This window comes from Geotrypetes seraphini, chromosome 15 (assembly GCF_902459505.1).
Source record: "Geotrypetes seraphini chromosome 15, aGeoSer1.1, whole genome shotgun sequence".
Lineage (NCBI taxonomy): Eukaryota > Metazoa > Chordata > Amphibia > Gymnophiona > Dermophiidae > Geotrypetes > Geotrypetes seraphini.
In genome coordinates this window covers 9,372,902-9,392,253 of record NC_047098.1, presented here as the reverse complement: position 1 = coordinate 9,392,253, position 19,352 = coordinate 9,372,902, and the positions used below count along the sequence as shown (strand labels likewise).

At 37.7% G+C, this 19,352-nt stretch overlaps 1 protein-coding gene across 15 annotated transcripts in view; it reads left to right on the top strand.

The window, feature by feature from the left end:
• VPS13D (vacuolar protein sorting 13 homolog D) overlaps positions 1-19,352 on the top strand; it is a 301,308-nt gene that overhangs the window by 14,892 nt on the left and 267,064 nt on the right. For all 15 annotated transcript variants that reach the window (XM_033922659.1, XM_033922651.1, XM_033922648.1 and 12 more), the window contains 6 exons: positions 1,101-1,271; positions 2,019-2,119; positions 5,038-5,206; positions 12,729-12,830; positions 16,830-17,028; positions 17,842-18,021. In XM_033922659.1, the coding sequence (XP_033778550.1) occupies positions 1,101-1,271; positions 2,019-2,119; positions 5,038-5,206; positions 12,729-12,830; positions 16,830-17,028; positions 17,842-18,021 (922 nt within the window). The remainder of the gene's footprint in view (positions 1-1,100; positions 1,272-2,018; positions 2,120-5,037; positions 5,207-12,728; positions 12,831-16,829; positions 17,029-17,841; positions 18,022-19,352) is intronic.

Below are 19,352 nucleotides of genomic sequence, written 5' to 3'. Positions count from 1 at the left end.
ATCTGAAAATGATTTGATTTGAAAAGCCAAATTCTATTGAGTAAACAGAAAGACACCGCATAACGGCGGTGGCCAGCATTTCACTAATTATAAGCTGGCCACCGTCGATGTGCGGTGTCTTTCTGTTTACTCAATAGAATTTGGCTTTTCAAATCATTTTCAGATCATAGGGGTCCTGATACAAGGCAGAGTATATTCCACTTGCATTGCACAAGGCTTTTCTCTATTGAAATATTATTGAGGAGGTTTTTTATGTCAGTGACTTTATTACACCCTGTAAAACTCCACCTGTTTCCAACCTGAGTTTCTCGGTTTGGTGGAGGGGGGGATCTGAGGCTTTTTCCTCCTCTTAATAATTTTCACAGAAGAAGCGTTGCTGATGTGCGAATTGTGGGTTTTTCTGCATTGTTCTGGAACTCTATGCCTGTGGAATGTTTAGTACTTCTCTTTGTGGACTCTGCTGATCTTTCATGAGTAGTTGTGCTGTGCTGTAAACCAGGTCGAAAGTGTAGTGAGATTATACCGTTTTATTTGGAACATCTATGAGGGCAAAAAGTAAAATTTCGGCAAAAAATAATACTTTTGTTTATAATGACAGGAATTGCCATGCAGCTTATCTTGAAAAATTGGGATAGATTAAATTATTCATTCTGGTGGGAATCCCTATGTTATATCTTTAAAATGGAAACGTTTATGGCCATTCAGAAAGGATATTATAAATTTATGGAAGTTTGGGAACCATTTATGGAAGTTTGGGAACTATTAACTAAATATTGTAAAGATTTATTTATTTGTATAACTGAGGAAAACAGGCACATTGAGGGAGGGGGTATATTTGGCATTTGTTAAGAAGTATAGAAGGGTTGATTACAAATATCTTTATGAGATGTTGGTTAATGGGAAGTGGATGGGAGAAAATAAGTCTTGTTTTTATTCTATTAAGTATATTCTGCTGTAATGATAATATTTTATGTAAATGCATCATCTTTTGTGCACAATTGAAGTTTTAAAAATGAATAAAGAATCTTAAAAAAAAACAAAAACCCAAATCTAAAGAACAGAACTGCATCTTTCTTAATACCATGCCTTGTAACTAACAGGAAGCCATGGATAAAAGTATGGAGAGCCTTGCTCACCAGTATATCTTGGAGCCAGTTTGCACATCAGCCCTTCTGAAGAGGAACTGTTCCAAAGAACCCCTGAGATCCCGACATGCGCCACGGATTGAATGTGACATCCACTTGGAAACAATACCTTTAAAACTTTCTCAGGTAAGAGCATAATAAGGAAACCTCATATATAATTCAGAATATGCTGTATTCCACCCAGGATCACTCAAGCTAGCCCTGCTTTTCCTAGTAAAGTTAGAACCACAGTCAAATGTAAAAATTCTAGCTATGTAGCAGGCTTCAGTTCAGAAGACGAGTCTTAAATATCAAATGTTTCCCCATCAGCCTACTTTCCTCTGAAGTGTAGAAAGCTTGTATTTCTAGGCAGAAACCAAAGTTTTGTTCTTTAGTAGTCTGCATTGATTAAAGTGCCAGCTTATCGTGTGGATCAGGTGAGGCTCTGGCCCAGGGCACCGGTGATAGACCAGTCCGGGATTTTGGCTCCCTTTATGTTCAAACTTCTAGAGCAGTGCTTCCCAACCCTGTCCTGGAGGACCACTAGCCAGTCAGGTTTTCAGGATTGCCTAATGAATATGCAAAAGTTGGCTCTTGGTGCCGCAGTCCTTTGAGTCAGCCCTGATTGATTACATATGAGGAGTTTTAAATATTGTCCTGAAAATAAAGTACTTTGACTTTCCCTTTAAATACAGACATCCTCGTATGCTCACAGAAAGTACTTGGGGCATTTAGCTATAGGCCTGGTTTCCTAGAAGGATCAACTGTATGGATCCTATAAGCCTTAATTCTGAAGCATTTGGTTAAAGCATCAATAATTTTATAACATACTGAAATGTATCAATCTTATATATCACATTTTGAGTTTTGCCTTTTTTTTCCCTTGATTTTAAGGTGCAATATCAACAAATAGTTGGATTTTTGGAAGAACTGGATCGTAAGGAAAGACAGCTAAAATTTAGAAAATGGAAACCCAAAGTCACAGTAATAGGAAAGTATGTAATTATTTTAATATAAAACTGGTGACAAAAGACAGCCAAATTCAGACAAAATTCCTTGTTTTCTTCTGAGTCCTTGAGATAAAGTGACTCACTCAGGGTCACATAGTCAAAGTCAGGGGGGACACTCGCACACAAGTCCGTAACTAGGGGTGAGTGCGGGGTGTGCAACCAAGTTGGGGAGATGAAGAGATCAAAATAAAGAAAAGTTTGAATATCAAAGTGGAGTTAGGAGGCATAGGAATCGGGAATGGGTTCAAAAATACTTGCCTGCCCCAGGTGCTAACATGCCTAGTTATAGCTCTGCTTGGATTCATCCTCAAAGTATGAAAGGGATTGCCTGTATAGTGTGTGGTGACATTTTTTTTATTTCCAACAGATGGTAGTATCACTTTCAGTGGTGAGAATTTATTTCTGTGATGGAGTCTTTTGTCACCATTGTACAATTTGATTGTAAGCTGTATTTGGGGGGAAGGAGTTTAGAGATTTTTCTACTGTTTATCTAGCTATGTGCTGAAATATAAAAGTGTACTTTACAGCAAAGCAGTTCTGCTTCAATATATTCTGTTTTTGTTTTAATTTTTGTTTATAACAGAAGCAAAAAAGAAACACAATAGATTCCCAGTGAATATATTCTGATTTTAATAAATGTTACAGCTAGAAAAATAAGTGGTGAGGGAACATTTCCTTTTCATGAAGATGACAAGAGGTGTTTAGGTGCCTTAAAGATTTAAATAATGCACAAAAAGACGGCACTAAAGAATGCTTTTGAAAAAAAGATCATGGCATAGGGCTCCAAGAGGGCAGATGATTATTCTCTGAAAATAGTTCTACTTCCATTGAGAGGCTGTTCCATACATCCACCGCCCTTTCTGTGAAGAAGTAATAGTCAAGGTATATTAGGTAAACTTTATGGTCATTATGTATGGTTACACTTTCAGTTCCTATTTAATGATTCTGCCTATGAATAGGTATTAAAATTGAAGTTCTGTTGGGATATTAGAGAGCGCAGCAACTTGTAGAAATAGGCAGACTGTCTTTTACAGATAAACTCATGTGCGATAAATAATCACTTATCTTAATTGAAGAACAGGATTCTGTAGAATTGCTCTCCATTAGACCTCTGTTTACTTCTCTAATGCAAGCTTTAAAAGGCTCATTGCACCATATACCTTTGGAAATGCAGAGCCCTCTTTGGAGCTGAGAATCTAACCTGATGATGGTATTAGTAGCATATATTCTTCCTAGGCTAGCTTTTCTCTACAAATAGTGTAATTGGAAGAGTTGCAATTCCTGCAATTCCTAGTCATTCTACTAAATCAGACGCATGGACTTTGCCCCTCTTCAGGCAAACGGAGACATAGCCGTGACATCACCTTTAGAAGGTACCTTGCAACCTCCAGATCTCAAGTATTTGCTGTCTTCAGCAGATGGGAGACAGGAAAGCTTGTACAGTAAGGAAAAAGAGTTCAGGCAAAATTGAAATCACTCCCCAGATTGGAAAGATTGGTCACTTCAGTAGAGAAGGGCTGAGCAGGGTTGTTTGGCTCTGGCTAGCATGGCCATTCCTTCTGCAGGGAATGCTTCTTCCTTTCCCTCTCCCCAATGAGGGCTGAATCGATTCGTTCTTGGGAAAAATCAGACTCACCGATTCTGCAGGCCCATAAAGGAGTGCTCCAAGGGCCGACGTCATCATGATCCAGGAACTTCTCCACAGTGGCAGCCTTCACAACACACTGTTCTTGCTGGCTTTGGGCCTTACTCTCTGCTATGTCCTGCTTTTGAGGAAACAGGAAGTATGCTGGACCTGGCAGAGGAAGGCCCAACACCGGCAAGAGCAGCGAGTTGTGAAGGCTGCCTTGCTGATGTGTGTGTTGAGGAGGGGGTGACAAAGAAGAGATCAAGGGAGGGAAGGGGAAGGGAATAGGGGGAGTTATCAAACCTCGGGAGGGGGGCATGGATGAGGGGGCCAAATTTTGGCGGGGAGATAAAAAGATGCCTTACTACAGGGCAAGATAAAAATCAATCAAAAAATAAATAAGAACTATAAAGTGCAAAAGTGCAAGATGTAATAATTCAATCTGTCAGTCAATCTATGGTGAAAAAAACTCCGACCATAGGATCTTCAGAATGCCAGCTGAATCATAAACTCATGCTGACTAGACTCTTCATTAGTCCTATTATTGGTTGAAGCGATTTTTTTCTCATCTTTTTTACTGTTTCTCTTTGTTTCTTTCAAATCAAAAAATATATTTTCATAGTATAATCTTATGATATCCAATAATTTTTTTTATAAATACTTCGTATTTCTCATTTCATTAATATACTGTCTAAATAAACTGTCATTTCTTATCTGTGTACTTAGCTTGCTAAGCAGCCATACCGCTCCGACGGAGTATCCGTTTCAGCTCTTTTTCAGGGAGCCGGTGCGTCTGATAAAGCGAAGTGCAAATAAGCGCTGCTGTTTGTTGAATTCTAGGCTCTGACAGGGCAGTCAGGGAAGGAGAGTTCCTGGAGACAAGAGAGATTAGATAAGACAGTGGGGAAAAGTGGGAGAGGCTGAAGTCACAGAGGGAGGAGAAGAGAGAGAGAGAGACATGAGAAAAGAGTGGGAAAGATGGGACCATTACCACCTTGGGGGTGTCATACTTGGATGGTTGGAGTCCCTTCCACCACCTCCCCAATTTTTCTTTAGAAGAGCCTTAACTGTACGCCTTGCCATGGTCAGACAAAGACCAAGAAATTGTTGCTTTGCTTATTACACAAATGCTAGAGACCTGAAGGCTGTACAGAACCCCATGTAGGATGATATCACTGCTCTAGTTCTGTTTTCATCTACTTCTAGGAAGACAAAACCCTTTTTTCTGGAACGAAAATGAACTGTTAAGAATACATTTTTCCATTTGCTATTTCAGCTATCGAGAGTGGTGGAGCTTTGCCTTAAATGCTAACCTTGCAACCATCAGAGAAAAGAGACGGTGCCTGACCTGGGAGTTTGTGTTGCATCGGGCACATGATGCTGTATTTTATACTGATCAGTACTATGGTAAACTTAAGGGAGCGCAGCTATCGGAGGAGGAGGAGGTGTGTGGACTTTGATATGCTTACCCTAGTTGAAGGGTTTCTCTAAATTAATTTGCCATGCGAAATTAAATTTATATACTGTAGAGAATTGATATAAACGCTTGTGCTAGATTGGGGAGATAGTTTAGGTTTCTATAAATTATGCCTCCGCTCACTCTGCCCATGTAACTGACACCTGCAAAGTGCGCACCATCAAAGATAGACACATACTTTCAGATTGACATTTGTGTACATACCTGCTGCCTAAATCTTCGCTGTTGCTTATAGCAGTGGTTCCCAACCCTGTCCTGGAGGATCACCAGGCCAGTCGGGTTTTCAGGATAGCCCTAATGAATATGTATGAGAGAGATCTGCATATAACGGAGGTGCCAGGCATGCAAATCTGCTCCATGCATATTCATTAGGACTATTCCAGATTTGGGGGCCATTGATTATATATTCTAATGATCAGACACCTTAAACACCTTGTTATTTATATAGGATATATGTAGGGTGGGATTGGGAAATATGATATTTGTTAGTTGATTTATTATTGATGGATGGGGTGGGTGGGGAGGGATTCTTTCATACTCTAATGACTATAAGTAAGAATGCCAAGTGATTTGTAAAATTTTTTTTTCTGGATTGATTATTGTACACTTGTTATAAGATATGAAAATGAATAAAGATTTTTAAAGGACTATTCCAGTGGTCTCAAACTCGCAGCCTGTACAGTTTCTTGATCATATATCTCTTTAGCTATAAATTACAATATTATTATTAAGACCTAGCTAAAAGGAAAGATTTATAAACTATAAAGAGTTTTTACCTCATGCAAAATTGTCATTTCTTTTTTTTTTTTTTTTTTTAAATTTTTATTTATAAGTTTTCCATTCTTACAATATTTGAGTAATATAATATACAATAAAGTTTTTTTACATATTTAAAATATTATCATTAATAATACATCTTATTTAAAATATGATATGATAAAGATTATACATTAGCATATAAAATATCATTCCCATCCCCTTTTTATATAGTATATTTCCATTAATTATTCAAATCCCACCCCATTCATATATAATTATTTATCATTGTGCTAAGAACTAATCATTAGAATATTTTGTCAATGGTTGCCAAATTTTATTAAAATTAAGATGATTTCCCTGTTGTAACGCTATTATTTTTTCCATTTTATAAATATGACAAACAGAATTCCACCAGAACGTATAATTTAATTTGGTGTAATCTTTCCAATTTTGAGTAATTTGTTGCATGGCGACTCCTGTTAGTATTAGTAATAGCTTATTATTGTTTGCTGAAATCGGACTCTTAGTTCTCATTGCAGTACCAAATAATATGGTGTCATACGAGAGTCCTACATGATTCTCTAGTAACTTATTAATTTGGGGCCAAATTAAATTCCAAAATGCGTTTACAAAGGGACAAAAAAAGATTAAATGATCTAACGTCCCTATTTCCAATTTACAATGCCAGCATCTATTAGATCTAGTACTATCTATTTTTTGCAGGCGCGTTGGGGTCCAGAATATTCTATGTAATAAAAATAACCATGTTTGATTCATAGATGCTGACCTTGTAGATCTTAATCTCCAGGACCAAAATCGTGGCCATTGAGATTCAGAAATTGTCTGACCTATCTCAATACTCCAAATATCCCTAAGACCTGTTTTCTTTTTTTTATTTAAAAATCCATATATCAATTTGTACCATTTTGCGGCTTGGTGACCCAACAAATCCGTCTGGAAACATAGAACCTGTAAACTATATTGATTATTTAGATTTTTCCATTCAGGGAACCCTACCTGAATGGCCTGCTTCAATTGCATCCATTTAAAATATTGTGATTTATTTAATCCAAATTTATTTTGCAATTGTGAAAAACTAAGCAGTGAACCTTCTGATATGATATCATTCAATGTTCTTATTCCTGCATTTATCCATTGTTTCCAGACGATTTTAAATCCGCCAATTCTGATCCTGGAGTTTATCCATATTGATTGATTTAGAGATTTAGCAATAGGTTCAGGTGATAGATTACTAATATATCTCAATGTTTTCCAAGTGTCAAATAAAATTCTGTGGTCTTTGTATCTTTTAGGCATTGTTATAGTTATTAACTGTTCTGGATATAAAGGGAACAGGAGCCGCCATTCTAAATATAGCCAATCTGGTACATTTTCTAGAAGCTCTGGGAGGATCCAATACATACCCTGTCTTAAGATATAGGCTTGATGATACCTATAAAAATTTGGAAAATTTACCCCCCCTTCCTTAATTGGTCTTTGTAATGATACTAAAGCGATTCTTGATCTTTTCCCACACCAAACAAATTTTGTAAGAATATTGTTAAGTTTTTTATAAAATGACCCCTGAAAAAATATTGGAATCATACTCATTTGGTAACAAACCACAGGCAATATCATCATTTTAATTGTTTGAATTCTTCCCCACCAAGAAAGATGTAATGGATTCCATTGCTCACACATTTCTGTTATTTTTTTCAATAAAAGTTTTTCATTCTCTTTGACTGTGTCTTCAATTGTATTTTTGATCATAATTCCTAAGTATTTTATACCATCATCTTTCCAAATAAATGAATATGGGTCAAATAATCTTTTGGTACAATGAACATTTATTGGGAGAATTTCAGATTTGTTCCAATTAATTTTATATCCAGAAAAAGTACCATATGTTTCTATTAAATTAAGTATACATGGAATAGTAGTTTCCGGTTTTCTTAAATATAATAATATATCATCTGCATATGCAGATATTTTAAATTCAAAATTGTTAAATGATATTCCCTCTATCTCCTTAGTTTTGTTTATTGCAATTAATAAAGGTTCTAGGACAATATCAAAAAGTAAAGGAGACAGAGGGCATCCTTGCCTAACTCCCCTGTGCAAGTTAAATCTATTTGATAAATTATTATTAATATATAATCTTGCTCCAGGAGAGCTATACAATGTCTGAATCATTTCAATAAAACCGGATCCTATACCAAACCATTGTAAAGCTTGGTATATAAAATTCCATTCCACTCTGTCAAAAGCTTTTTCTGCATCTAAAGATATTAAAAAAGCTGGATCATTTATATTTTTTGCTAAATTTAATGAGTGGAATGCTAATCTAGTATTATTTGATGAATGTCTTTTAGCAATAAATCCTGTTTGATGTACATCAATAATGAAAGGGAGAGCTTTTGCCAATCTTAATGCTAATACTTTAGCCATTAATTTGTTATCCACATTCAATAATGAAATAGGCCTGTAATTTGAAACCAGAGTAGGATCTTTGTTTGGTTTTGGTAAGACTATAATTATTGATTCTGCCATAGTACCAGAAATTTTTCCATTCTTTATTTGATATTGATATAAATTTAACAGATGTGGTAATATGATATTTTGAAAAAATTTATAAAATTCAACAGTATACCCATCTCCACCTGGAGCGGATCCAACTCTAAGAGACCTCAATGCTGTTTCTAATTCTTTTAAAGATATAGGTTCTTCTAAACTTCCTTTTATATGATCTGGAATATTTGGTCCAATATATGAATTTAAAAAAGTTAATCCGTCTTGTTCTTTATTTTTATAAGAATTGGAAGTATATAATTCTTTATAAAAATCAAGAAATTGTGTTATAATATCTTTTGTGTTGGTATGTGTGTTACCTTTTGTATCTTTAATTGCAATAATCTTAGATTTTCTTTTCTTTGCTTTTAGAAAGTTTGCTAATAATTTACCAGCTTTATTTGAATTTCCATAATATTGTACTTGTTTGTTGAAAATGTCTTTCCTCACAATTTGAGAAGAAATTTCATTGTATTTAACTTTTAATTTTAATAATTCTTGTAGTGTATTATTTTCCCATTTCTCAATTAATTTATTTTCTAATAATTTAATTTGCTTTCCCATCTCAATAAATTGTTTTTTTTTTTGTTTGTTAATAAATGTTGAATATGAAATAATATTTCCTCTCATAGTTGCTTTAAAAGCATCCCATAAGATCTCAGCATTAATATCATCTGATTCATTAAATTGAAAGAATTCTTGCATTTTTATTTTGAAATCTTCAAGAAATTTTGAATCCGCTAATAAATCATTATTAAATCTCCAAATTAAATCAGAGTTTTCAGCATCATAATTTTGAAGATTAATCCACACACCAGCATGATCTGAAATTATAATGGGATCAATTACTGCTTTTAAGACACGCTGCGCTATATTATTAGAAACAAATATATAATCAATTCGTGAAAAGGATTTATGGACCTGAGAACAAAAAGAAAATTCCTGATCATTAAAATGAAGAATTCGCCATATATCTACTAAATCACAAGATAGTATCAAATTATCTAAGCCTAATGATTTCATAACTTTACTTGGTTTTTTATCCAATATCGGATCCATTACAGCATTGAAATCTCCTGCTACTATTAAATTAGATGTAGCCAGTGGTAAGAGCAATTGTTGAATTTGTTTAAAAAACTCCATTTGATTCGTATTAGGAGCATATAAATTGAATAAATTCAGGGTAGTATTTCCCAGAACCATTTCGACATGCACCCATCTTCCTAAGGGATCATAATTAATTAGTTTAAAATCTGCATTACATTTTTTATTTATTAGAACAGCCACTCCAGCCTTTTTCTTTAAAGCCGGTGCAAATAAACATTTAGAAATAAAACCTCCAGATAATTTTTTTGATTCAATTTCCGAAAGATGAGTTTCTTGAATAAAATAAATATCCGCATTTTGATTTTTAAGGAACGATAACAATTTCTTCTTCTTAATAGGATGATTTAAACCATTGACATTCAGCGAATACATTTTTAGATCCATCTGATTAATAATTATACTTAATCAATATTCTATGATTGTTTACATGATTAGCTCCTAGCACATTCATTGAAAATTTATCCCCTAACCCACCCATTATTTTCCCTCCCCTCCCACCCATTATCTTATTCTGATTTGGAACACGCATTGGTCATGCAAAACCTACATCTCCATCTCCAGGCAACTAATAATACATTATATTATTTAAAATATATTTCTGAATTCAATACATTCTATATACTTCCACCCTTATATTATTAAAAATTATATTCATTTAATCTATAAAATTTTATAAATTTACTGAGAATTAAATATATTTGAATTATAAAATTAAATTCAATATCATGCATACTTGTAATATAATATTTCTAATAAATAAACATATTTCAAATATAGCTCTTATTCTCTATATATATCTATATCTATATCGTCATATAACTTAAATATATCCAGTATTATATAAATATATAATATTGATATTAATTATAATGCATTTCAATCGTTTTCATAGATCATCTTCATACTGAATTAATTTGAATGAATAATTGATTAAAATATACATTTTATGTCAGTAAATAAGTTTTATAATAAATTCATCTTTTATTAATTATCTATCATTCCATTACATTATTTTCTTATTTTTCATAATAAGTTAATATGACTGAATAATTAAATCAAATAAAAATTTTATATTAGACATCTATTTTATTAATTATTTCTGTCAATAATCAATTATTTTCTTGTATATATTTCATAAAATTATAATTTTCTTATACAGTGTTAAAATATTGTTTTTATAATAATTAATATATTTCATTTTTAAATCTTATTCTCAATATAACAATTATAAATTTTTCCTTTCAATATTTTAATGATATTTTCATTGTAAATCATTTCATTGATCCTTTATCATAATAATTTAATATGCTATATAATAGAATATATTATCTATTTTGATTAAAACTTGTATTTTATATATATTTTTTAAAATAATTAATTTATTTATATTTTGATAATAATAATATATATATTTTTTTTTTTTTTTTTTTTTTTTTTAATAATATTAATAATAATTAATGATATTAATGATTGTGGATGCTAATTTTTAAATATTGTTATATTATTGCATCCATTATTTCAATAAATTATATTTCCAGTTGATAACATTTCTTTTAATAATCTTCTTTATTTTCCCTTTTTTTTCCATCTTCTTTCTTCTTTCTTCTTTCTTCTTTCTTCAGCTGAATTGTTCTGTTATTTATATAAACTTAGGATCTTTTTGTGTCAGAAATTCTTTCAGTTTTGCCGGGTCTTGAAAATATATGGATTTATTTCCACTGGATACTCTCATAGTGGATGGATAATATATTCCATATATGTATCCCTTTTCTTTCAGCTGCTGTCTGTATGTGAGGAATTGTTTTCTTATGTTAGCAGTATATTTAGCAAAATCCGGTACTAAAATCAGTTTTGATCCTTTATAATTCAAGTTTTTATTTGCTTTTGCCATTTTTAATATTTCTTGAGCTTGTTGATACCGTAATACCTTGAATATCAAAGGTCTTGGAGCAGCTTGGTTTACTGGCTTTCTTGTGGGGATTCTGTGGGCTCTTTCAATTTCTAACGGCCATTTTGAGTTGAGCTGAAGCAGTTTAGGTAACAGATTTTCTAGGAATTGTACAGGATCTCCTCCTTCAATATTTTCAGCCAGCCCCAAAATTCTTATGTTCTTTCTTTTTCCTCGGTTTTCCATGTCCACCATTTGATTTTTTAAAGCTGCTATTTCTTTTTTATCTTTGTCATATTCCTGTGTGAAAGATTCAAACCTCTCCACTTTTTCTTCCAGCACTGTCATTCTCAGTCTCTCAGTTTGGATTTCTTGTTTCATGTTAAGAAGCTCTTCTTTTACTTCAGATATTTTATTGGAGTTTTCAGTCAGCATAAGTTTTATTTTAAACAGTTCAGTCATTATATCAGCCTTTTCAGTGATTTCTTCAGTCTCCATCGGGAACGGCACACTCGATGGTGACAGGGGAGTGACTTTTGTTCTTTTTGCTGATATTCCCGATGTTGAAGGTTTTTCAGCTTTCCCCTGCTTTATATTCGCCATCTCCGACGTTGTTTAGTGTATTTTTTTTAGCGATTTGAAAAAGTAGAAGTTTTAATTTTGTTCCGTTTGTTGCCTGGATACGGGAGCGCTGTAGTTAGGCTGCCATATCGTGCGCGCTCCAAGCCACGCCCCTCTTTGTCATTTCTTTTAATAAGATATTAACTATTTTTTTCTGCGGCCCTCCCAAGTACCTACAAATCCAAAATGTGGCCCTGTAAAGGGTTTGAGTTTGAGACCTCTGGACTATCCTGAAAACCCGACTGGCCTGGTGATCCTCCAGGACAGGGTTGGGAACCACTGGCTTATAGAACTGTTACCAGTATGCATAATTAAGTGGTTTAAATTAGATCAAAAACCAGTGCCCTAACTGAGACTAGCCTTACCTGCGTACGTTCTGGTTCAGCAGGAACTTGTCTAATTTTGTCTTGAATCCCTGGAGGGTGTTTTCCCCTGTAATTTGGTAAGTGGAAAAGAAAGGAGTTATAGAAAATGAGGTGGTTGTGTGTGGCTGGTTTTTTTTCCCCTATCCAAGACTTTGCATTGTGTTTGTGTTTTGCATGCGTAGGCTGAAATGGATCGCATCGAAGAAGAACAGACAATCGAAGAGCTCAAGATTTTACAGGAAATTGCCCATGACCGATTCCGAAAGCAAGAGGAAGTAGCTGAGGTGAGGACTGAAAGACAAAGAATGCAAAGATGGTGGGAGATGAATTCAGGAACTGAGGTTTGTTTAGAGATGCTTAGCATTGCAAGTTACTTGGCTAGTTCAGAGCATTGATACAGCTTAGAAACATAGAAAAAAGCAGCAGAAAAGGGCTATAGCCCACCAAGTCTGCCCATTCCAAGTATCCCCTCCCCTGAATTTACTCCCTTAAAGATCCCACGTGAGTATCCCATTTTCTCTTAAAATCCGTCACGCTGCTGGCCTTTATCACCTGGAGTGGGAGTCTGTTCCAATGATCCACTACTCTTTCGGTGAAGAAGTACTTCCTGGAGTCGCCATGAAACTTCCCTCCCCTGATTTTCAGCGGATGCCCTCTGGTGGTCGAGGGTCCCATGAGTCAGAAGATATCATCTTCTGACTCGATGCGTCCCGTGATGTACTTATATGTTTCAATCATATCTCCCCATTCTCTTCTTTCCTCAAGTGAGTACAGCCGCAATTTTTTTAATCTTTCTTCATACGTGAGATCCTTGAGCCCCAAGACCATCCTGGTGGCCGTTCGCTGAACCGACTCGATCCTCAGCACGTCCTTGGTTACTGAGCTGTCTCTTAATGTTCCATAAAAATGAGTATGATAAAAGGTTCTTAAGGGGCCGTGCAGATGTTAGCACAGTGGCAAAGTAAAATTGAGGCTTTCAATGTCAAAACATTGCTTTTCTGTCATTTTTTATTACAGTAGAATCTCAGTTGTCTGGCACCTATGGGGATTGGTGGATGCCGGATAACTGCTTTTCTGGTTGCTTGAGAGTGCTGTTAGAAACCTTTTCTAACACAGATCTCAATTATCCCCTGCCCTGAAGCAGCAGTGTGGCAGCGGTCCTGAGCCGCAAAGCCCCCCTCCCTCAAGACTCAAAGCAGCAGAAGCAAGCGACGGTCCTGAGCTGCAAACACCCTCGCTTCCTCCCTTCCTTACCTGAAGCAGCAGCTGGATGATGACGGTTTTTCCCATTTGGCTGAATTTCTTTATCTTTGTTAAAAAACAAAAGGGAGCCTCGGTACTATACAATCTTTGCCTTATAAATTAGTTGTATATTCATAGATATTTTGTTGGGAAAAGGACATTGGAATTTTGTGATCTTTTTATCCTTTCTGGTAACATAGTAGATGACGGCAGATAACTATCTGAATGGTCCATCTAGTCTGCCCAACCTGATTCATCCTAAAAATTTGTCGTTGGGGTTTTGTGTTTTTTTTCCCTTCTTCTTCTCCTTAGCTATTTCTGGGCAAGAATCTAAAGTTCTGCCCGGTACTGTTCTTAGGTTCCAACTATTGAAGTCCAAGTCAAAGCTCACTCCAGTCCATCTACACCCTTCTAGCCATTGAAGTCCTCCCCAGCCTATCCTCCCCCCAAAAGGCAATTTACAGAAACACTGTGCAAGGCCCAGTACTGGCCTTAGTTCTTCAATATTTACTATTATTTTCTGAATCTAGATCCTCTGTGTTACAGTAGCAATGATATGCAAATTGAACAAATAGGATTAGACCATCCAGGGGCTGATGCTTAAAGCTTACCTGGCTTGTAACATTCTGTTTTGATTGGTTTTAGCCATTTTTTGGTGTTCATTATTTTGCGCCTAATCCTCAAAGGGTTTTGGCGATGCTTTAACCATTCATGAAAGCAGTTCCCAGAAACAAGATGCAAATGTATTAACACGAGCATTCCATGCAATGCACAGATGCACGAGGGCTGTTCAAAAAGAATCAAACCTTAATTTTTCTTGCGTAAACAAATAAAGCTAGGGAGGTGTGATTTGGTGCACATAAGTAGGCGACCCTAATGCGCAAGCTTGAATTTTTTCCCGCCTACAGAAGCTGTCAGTCGCCGGCAGTGAGGAAGTATAAGTGAGCGCCATCCAATTTTCATTTTTGACAAAATGACAGAAAAAGTTGAACAATGCTACTTGGCAATTCCCAAGTGGAAACGATCCGCAAGTTTCAACAGGCCTTCAGGGATAAAACCACACAGATAAAGGAGTGGTACAACTGCTTCAGAGATGGCCACACATCAGTGGAGAGTGAAGCACTTTTTGGAAGACCCTCAACGTCCAGAAATGAGATAGTCATTGATCAAGTGAGGACCCTTGTGATTCAGGATTGTCAAATCACCAAAGGGTATTACCAAGAGGTTCTTTGTCACCTTTGTAACGCTGTGAGACGCAAACGGCCGGACCAGTGGGCGGTGGGCAATTGGTAGCTCCATCACAATAACGCACCTGCCCACTCTTCACATTTGATACAGAGTTTCCTGACCAAACACAACACCTGAGATTCCTCAGGCTCCTTAATCTGACATGGCTCCATGTGACTTCTGGCTTTTCCCCAAGCTGAAAATGCCCCTGAAAGGGACCAGATTTCATTCAAGAGAAGACATCACGTAGAATGCAACGGACCAGTTGCAAGCAATCTCAAAAGAGGCGTTCCAGCGCTGCTTCCGACAGTGGCAGAACTGTTGGGAAGAAGTGTGTGGCACTCAAGGGGACTACTTTGAAGGAGATTAGTATCTGAATACCAGTACCCTAAAACCTTCGGCACAATGTGCGGCGGCGGCGAAGAAAGCGAGCAGGATGTTGGGCATAATTAAAAAGGGGATTACGAGTAGATCGGAAAATGTCATAATGCCACTTTATAGAACAATGGTCAGACCGCACTTGGAGTACTGTGTCCAATACTGGTCTCCATACCTTATAAAGGATATAACTCTGCTGGAGAAAGTGCAGAGGCGAGCCACGAAACTTATCAAAGGAATGGAACATTTGACCTACAAAGATCGACTCAGGAGGCTGGGACTGTTTACCCTTGAGAAGAGAAGACTGAGAGGGGATTTGATAGAGACCTTTAAAATATTAAAAGGATTTGATAAAATAGACCAGGAGGCACCATTGCTGAAATATTCAGAGGTGACACGGACAAGAGGTCATAGCCTGAAACTGAGTGGCAGCAGGTTTAGGACAAACGTCGGGAAATTCTGTTTCACACAGCGTGTGGTGGGTGCTTGGAATGCGCTCCCGGAGGAGGTTGTGGAGGAGACTACTGTACTGGGATTCAAGAGAAAGTTGGATACACACCTTCTTGCATATCATATTGAGGGATACGGTAAATCCGGGTCTCCAAAAAGGAGTACCTAAATGGGCCACCGCGTGTGTGGATCACCGGACAGGATGGACCTCGGTCTGATCCGGTGAGGGCGTTTCTTATGTTCTTATTTTTTATGAATAAAGGTCTGATACTTTTTGAACAGCCCTCGTATAACGTTCAAAATTTTCTGGCAGTCTGAAATGGCTTTGCATGTGAAAGGGCAGCTTCTCGGTAGTGCCTGCATTTTCATGTGTGTTGTGCCTGGAACAGTAATGTATCTTATAAAAAAAAAGTGTTCTGGTTGCTATACACAAAATATTTGCATGCCCTCCTCCCCCACAACCCTTTCAGGACTTAGACATCTTGGAGGCTTTTGCTTTGACATTCCAAGGAAAATCATGCCACCAGTGCTTGCTCTCTTTTGCCCCCACCGCTTCCTGCATGCACAGAGCATTTATACTTACTGCAAGACTGTTCTGTTCATTTGCTGGGCGCTTTCCCTACCGAACTGCACACAATCTTTCTGTGCATCTCATGTCTATGCGATTTCCTTTGAGCATCGATAGCTATTCCTCATTCTGTAAGTTCAACCGCGGCGATAAATGATGACTTTCAGCATTGGCTCCCAGTTTGATTTTCTTATTTTATGTTGTCACATTGTGCTGGTAGGCAAATGTTAAACCATTTCCTTTATGCTTGTCATGTGCTATTATTTGGATTTCTGCCAGGTACTGTGACCTGGATTGGCCCCTGTTGGAAACGGGGAAACTGGGCTAGATGGACCATTGGTCTGCTGTTATGTTCTTCTTCTTCTTCTTCTTATTTTTTTAATGGCTAAATTAGATACTTGCTGTTTGTTTGACTTAGAACTTGAGGGAGCCATTGTCTGACATACAAGGCCTTTCTCCATCTGCAAGCCCTGAGCCCAGCGGTAGCAGCGGCATGCTGCAGTATCTCCAGTCTTGGTTTCCTGGCTGGGGAGGCTGGTACGGGTACTGCCAGGCAGGTAATGGTGAACCAGGCGGAGGACAGCAACAAGAGCCATGGAATCCAGAGGAAATGCTGGGTATGATGTTCCCTTGGACTCAATATGGTTTTTCAAATTTCTTCCTGTGCTGTACTTGATTTGAATTTAAAGCGCTTAAGAGGGAAGTTATCAAGGTAAGGTCAAAGATTGCCTTTAACTGTACCTCGATTCACTACCAGAATCAGCAACCTGTGGGATCTTAGTACCTTTATGGTTCAGTTTAAAAGAATAACCTTTATGGTTCAGTTTCATATTTTAGGTGAATGCTAAAAAATCCATTGCTAGGAAAAATTTAAGTTCAGTGGGTAGACTGGGTAGAAACTGGATGCAGAAACCGGTGCCTAATTGGAGCTGGGCAGTAGTTTGCATGGGCCAGCAGTGCCTAATAAGGGAGCATTCAAAGATCGCTGGAATAGTGGATGTGCGTTCTTTGGCTTGCACTTTTGATTTATTCCCTCCTCCATGTAGGGGATGGCGGAGTTTTAAAAAAGGATTTTCTTTATTGGTTCTCTATTTTTGTGTGTGTGTTAGACTTATTTGAACTCCTTTTTAAACCGTGCCGAGCTCTACGCTTGTGGAGATGGTGCGGTATATATACAGACCTAAGGTTTAGTTTAGTTTAGTTTATTGATGTTTTTGACTTGTGATACTAAGTTTTGAAAAATTTCATAAATTATAAGTTAACAAAAAAAATTCTATTCCCCAGGTTTATAAGAACTACTGTTGCTTTTGATAATGCTTCGCTGAATGCTCTGGTTTAAAAAAACCCAAAAAACAATATAGGTCTCATCTACCAGAAAATAATGCCCAATTGCATTCCTCCCTCATTTTAACCTTTTCTACTTCTCTTAGGTGCTGATGAGTTCTTTGATCCCATGGCAGATACATCCTGGATGAATACATTTACTAAAAGAGACCATGTCTTTGCTAGATTAAATCTCCAGCTGCAAGGGGGCACCGTCACCTTGCTGCATAAGGAGAAAGGGTCTTTGCTTGCAGAAGAGATGGCTTTCATGCAGCTGGAATTCTCAGGTATGATGATCATTTCCAGGGGTTCACTTTTGATCATTTTTAGTTTCTTAATACACTGGCAATGGAAGAATTGGTGCTAGTTCAGTAGGAAATAGATGGTACAAATCACCTTGTACGAGGGTGAATCGGAAATTAAAGGCAGTTTAAAAATATATTTAAAATGGAACGAGCAATAGCAATACAAAGAGGGACATATACTAACTTTATAAAAATATGGGGGCCATTGGCAAAATATTGTGGTGAATAGTCATCAATTCTTCTGTTCTCTTCTCCTTTTCTTTTTTAGCACCCTAAAGAGGGGAGGGAGTTGGGAATAATTTTACATAATATATTATATAATATGGGGTTCATAATAAAAAAAAACAAACGTCTAAAAAGTGTCCTAAGTGGCTACTTGGACGATCAAAAAGCCTGATCGTCCAAGTACCCATAACCAAAGCTGGTTTTTAGACGTATCTAAAACCAACTTAGAGGAGGGGAAAGGACGGGCAGTGGGCGGGAGGTGGGCCGACTTACACCTAGGCGTACAACAGGTATAACTAATACAGTTTAGTCGGCACTTAGACCTTTTTCACTTAGATGAAATAAAACCAGGTCTAAGTGCCGAAAAACGGGCCGCTGAGCTGATGGCCGTTGGCGCCATCAGTTCAGCGGCCCGGCAACCTAACCATCGCGGCAGGAGAGATGCCTCATCTCCCCTACCACGATGCCATCACTCTTCTACCCGAACTGCCGTGACCCGCCGCGGCAGTTCGGGTAGAGGAGTGATGGCATCGCGGTAGGGGAGATGAGGCATCTCTCCTGCCACGATGAATCACTCCCCCCCCCAAACACAACATCGGGGCAAGAGGGAGCCCAAGCCCTCTTGCCCCAGGCACCCGCGGCACCCCCGACTCGTTCGGGCCAGGAGGGAGCCCAAGCCCTCCTGGCCCAGGCGACCCCCCTACCCCCACCCCCACTACAGTACGGGCAGGAGGGATCCCAGGCCCTCCTGCCCTCGATGCACCCCCCTCCCCCCCAACGTCCGCCCCCCCAAGAACCCCCGATCGGCCCCCCCAGCCGACCCACGACCCCCCCACCCCACCCCCCTTCCCCGTACCTATTTTAGGTTGGCCGGACAAACGGGTGCCAAACCCGTCCGTCCGGCATGCAGCTCAACGAAGAATGGGGCTGGATTGGCCCAGGGGCATCAAAGCCCCGCCTCCTGGTGGGGCCTAAGGTGCATGGGCCAATCAGAATAGGCCCAGGAGCCTTAGGCCCCTCCTGTGGGCGGGGCCTTAGGCACATGGGCCCACAATCTTTTTGTCGCTTGTCTGTGATGCAACAGATCT